Consider the following 5000-nt stretch of genomic DNA (forward strand, 5'->3'; position numbering starts at 1 on the left):
ATTCTGCACACACACACACAGGAAACAATAAATAAGGTTGTGTGTATCGTCATCTGACTTCCAACACACACGTTCATTCATGCATCAGTCAAGATACAAACACAGGAGAGAAAATGACGGTGAATCTGACTTTTATACAGTTTTAATGATGCAGAAATAATAATAATCTCACAGTCTTGCTGCAGCATTTAATTTTTTTTCTGCTGCACAACAGTTTTAAATGCACTCGTGATTAAAAATAGATTCATCGTTAAGACCTTCAAAGATTGAACTAGAATGGCACAACTTGCGGATCATTTTTAATGATTTTCTGCTGAAACTGCAGTAATAAAAAAAAATAAACATTTTATTTGATCTAGTTGCCAAGACAGAATGTCTCATTTTCTTTAAGTTTAAAATACTACAACAAATAAAACACAATTATTGTATAAAACAGCTCTTGAACGCTGGATTCTGATCGGCTGATGGCCATTCTCAGATGTTATTGTCAGATAAAGGCACAGCTAAAGTAGTTCCGGCAGGTTTAGAGCACAATACAGCTCCATATTACTCCGCTGAATGATTTTAGTTCTTTCAAAGCTTCAAGGAGGAGGAGGAGATGTGGAGGACACTAATAACTAATAAACTCTCAAATAAAACATCTTAACAGTGGATTCAGCAGCTGGACTGGAGACCAGAGGAGAAGCACTATAATCACCTCCGGGGTGTTGAATTATTAGAGAATAATGCACAGCTGAGGTGTAACAGACTTTTAAAAAATAATCAAAGGTTTGTCTTGTAAATTGAAAATGTGATTCTGCAATAATCCAAACGCTTTACTCATGAATCATAAAAAGCTGAAATAAAAAGCAATAGAAATGAGAGCATTAAAATAAAGAGCAATACAAATAAAAAGCAAAAAAACATTAAACGGTAGATCAATAGAAATGCAAGCACTGATTAAAGCAAAAGAAAAACACGCAATAAAAACAAGTGCATTAGAAATAAATGCATTAAAATAAAAAGTATTGAAATACATGCACTGAATTAAAGCAATAGAGATGCATGCACTAAAATGAAGAGTAATAGAAATGCATGCACTGAATTAACGCAATAGAAATGCATTCATTAAAATGAAGAGAAGTTGAAATACATGCACTGAATTAAAGGACAATAGAAATGCATGCAATAAATCAAAGCAATAGAAATGCATTCATTAAAATTAAGAGCAATAGATGCACTAATAGATGCATGCACTAATGTAAAGGACAATAGAAATACATGCACTGAATTAAAGCAATAGAAATACATGCACTGAATTAAAGCAATAGAAATGCATTCATTAAAATGAAAAGCATTAGAAATACATGCACTAATGTAAAGGACAATAGAAATACATGCACTGAATTAAAGCAATAGAAATACATGCACTGAATTAAAGCAATAGAAATACATGCACTGAACTAAAGCAATAGAAATGCATTCATTAAAATGAAAAGCATTAGAAATACATGCACTAATGTAAAGGACAATAGAAATACATGCACTGAATTAAAGCAATAGAAATACATGCACTGAATTAAAGCAATAGAAATACATGCACTGAATTAAAGCAATAGAAATGCATTCATTAAAATGAAAAGCAATAGAAATGCATGCACTAAATTAATGCAATAGAAAAGTATTCACTTAATTAAAGAGCAATAGACATGCAATCATTAAAATGAAGAGCATTAGAAATACATGCACTAATTAAAAGAAGAATAGAAATACATGCACTGAATTAAAGCAATAGAAATGCATTCATTAAAATGAAAAGCATTAGAAATACATGCACTAATGTAAAGGACAATAGAAATACATGCACTGAAATAAAGCAATAGAAATGCATGCACTAAATTAAAGCAATAGAAATGTATTCACTTAATTAAAGAGCAATAGACATGCAATCATTAAAATGAAGAGCATTAGAAATACATGCACTAATTAAAAGAAGAATAGAAATACATGCACAGAAATTAAAGCAATGGAAATGCATTCATTAAAATGAAGAGCATTAGAAATGCATACAAGACAATAAAGATCTGTAGAAATGCATGCACATTAAAATAAAGAGCGTTAGAAATGCATGCACTGAATTAAGAGCAACCCAAAGGCGTTCATTAAAATAAAGAGCAACAGAAATGCATGCATTAAAATGTAAAGTAATAGAAATAATTGCATTAAAACAAAAGCAATTGAAATGTGTGCACTGAATTACTGAATAGACATGCATGCAATAAAATAAAGATCAAAGGAAATGCATGCATTAAAATAAAGAACGTTAGAAATGCCTGCACTGAATCAAGAGCAACACACATGTATTCATTAAAAAAATAAGGTGCAATAGAAATACATGCATTAAAAGAAAAGCAATGAAACCAATAAAATAGGAGCAGTAGACATGCATGTAGTAAACTAAGAGCAATATTAATGCATGCACTGAAATGAGAGCAAAAGAAATCATTTAATCATGAACAATACAGCCACTGAAATTGAGCAACAGAAACACATGCACTGAAATGAGTGCAATAGAAATACAGCCTCTGCTCATTTTCTGTCTTCCCGTGAGTGTAACCTGATCCTCATGTTCTCGCTGTCGCCTCAATTGTTTCCCTGTCCGTTTAAATCCGTTAGCAGGTTTACAGTAAGCGGCGGCGCGGCGGGAGGTTAATCACGTTACTGCAGGATGTGACAGGATCACTGACGGATTAATAAAAGTCAGAAATAACCCTCACACACACACACACACACACACATACACACGTTTACAGACAGAAAACCACACAGACAGCAGACCAATCATCTCAGAAACCCAAACAAATACAGCCTCTTTGTACATATTACTGATCTGAGCATGCTTACACACACATATCCCGGACACATCACACTATGAAAATATAAAAATATACCAATGTTTTAATGAATCATTTACTATATAATATGTATGTATTAGTATTTTTTATTATGAAAGCATCATTAATTATTTATACATTTAATTACTGGAGATAAATAATTTAATTTAGAATCTATATTTAATTAGTGTTGATACATAATTTATATTACTTTACATGATTTTTTTTGCACATGTTATAGAATCTGTTATAACACAAATATAATGAAAGATGAAGTGAGTTAAACAAGAGTGGATTGATCTCATATATCAGATTATTTTATTCTATTTGGTGTTGGATTTTCTCTGAGATAATGCTTGATCTCTAAATCCTGCTCACACTAAAATAAACATGACATTTTGAAGTATTTTGGTGACATTTTAGTGCAAGAGTCTGTCCATATTAAATAGATAGAATAATTATTAAATAGATAATAAGATTTTAAATTTTACAAATATGCACAATAATAGTGATCAACCTAGGAAAATGTGTATAAATATTCACAGCAATTAAATATTTTATCAATTCATTTTTTTAAATGATGACTTTTACATTTACATAATTTATCATTTTAACAACAACAAAAAATTTATATAAAAACGGTGCATCACTGATGTAGTTTTTATTGATATTTTGCTTTATTTTTGCAGTGATGTTACATTTTATTTATTTGAATTTAATTGTATTCAATGAAATTAAATAAAATTTAATTAAACAAAATTTAGGTTTGTTTAGTTTAGTAAATAAAAGATTGAGGAAACAATGAAACAGACACACGTGAGTTGTTTGGATATGATATAATATGACTGAATATGGTTGAGAATTAATTTGCACTAATATTTATTTATTTATTTATTGTTTTGCATTAATTCAATTTAATTTATTGCATTGTATTGATTTAATTTATTTTACTTTTATTGCATCAATTTTATTGCATTAGTTAGTTGCAATAATTTAATTTAATTAATTCTATTGCATTAATTTTATTGCATTAACTTTACTGCTTTAATTTTGCTAATTTTATTGCATAATTTAATTCAATTTACTTTTATTTTATTTACAGCATTGCATTAATTTACTTTTATTTTATTGCATTTATTTTATTGTATTAATTTAATTTAATATAATTAAATTTCTTTTATTGCATTATTTTTATTGCATTAATTTGATTTAATTTGATTACATTTTATTATATTGCATTAATTTTACTGTATTAATTTAACTTAAATATACTTTTATTTATTTTATTGCATTAATTTTATTCCATTATTTTAATTAAATTTACTTTTAATTAATTTCATTGCATTAATTTTATTGCATTAATTAATTTTATTGTACTTTTATTGATTTTATTGCATTAATCTTACTGAATCATTTTAATTTACTTTTATTTTATTTTATTGAATTAATTTTATTGCATTATTTTATTTTATTTACTTTTATTTTTTATTGCATTAATTTTATTTTATTTTATTTTATTTTATTTTATTTTATTTTATTTTATTTTATTTTATTTTATTTTATTTTATTTTATTTTATTTTATTTCATTTTATTTTATTTTATTTTGAGATACCCTAAAGTGCGCACACATATGTGTGTTCTGTTTGGATCAGTGTGTTGTGATGAATGCGTCTGCCAGATGCATTAGTGTAAATGTAAATTAGAGGTTTTGATTAGTAAAGCAAATGCAAATGTGTGTTTATTTGAGCAGCGAGTATCACAGTGTGCGTGTGTGTCTGGAAAAACCCCGTCTGTAATCCAGTGCAAATAGTTGCCTTCAGTCCCACCTGCGGACCCACCCGGAGTCACCAGACAGAGCGGAAAACACATGGGATTATCCAGTAACACACACACACACACACACACACACACACACACACACACACACACACACACGTACTGACTATGGCACTACTGAATGTGTGTGACCTGAGGAAGTGTTCAGAAACATCTAAACACCCACCAACCACTCAAGTTGATCCAGAAGCAGTTCAGTAGATTCCCTTAAACAGCAGAGAGCATTCCACTGACCCTCCCCCAACACACACACACACACACAGTCTTACAGACATGCAGACACACAGAGA

At 29.2% G+C, this 5000-nt stretch overlaps 1 protein-coding gene across 4 annotated transcripts in view; it reads right to left on the bottom strand.

Moving 5' to 3' along the window:
• si:dkey-205h23.1 overlaps positions 1–5000 on the bottom strand; it is a 72092-nt gene that overhangs the window by 25202 nt on the left and 41890 nt on the right. For all 4 annotated transcript variants that reach the window (XM_087292891.1, XM_087292889.1, XM_087292893.1 and 1 more), the window contains exon 4: positions 1–3. This exon is cut by the window's left edge and continues 72 nt beyond it. In XM_087292891.1, the coding sequence (XP_087149017.1) occupies positions 1–3 (3 nt within the window). The remainder of the gene's footprint in view (positions 4–5000) is intronic.

This window comes from Danio rerio, chromosome 18 (genome assembly GCF_052040795.2).
Source record: "Danio rerio strain M-AB ecotype USA chromosome 18, GRCz13ab, whole genome shotgun sequence".
In the NCBI taxonomy this organism is placed as follows: Eukaryota; Metazoa; Chordata; class Actinopteri; order Cypriniformes; family Danionidae; genus Danio; species Danio rerio.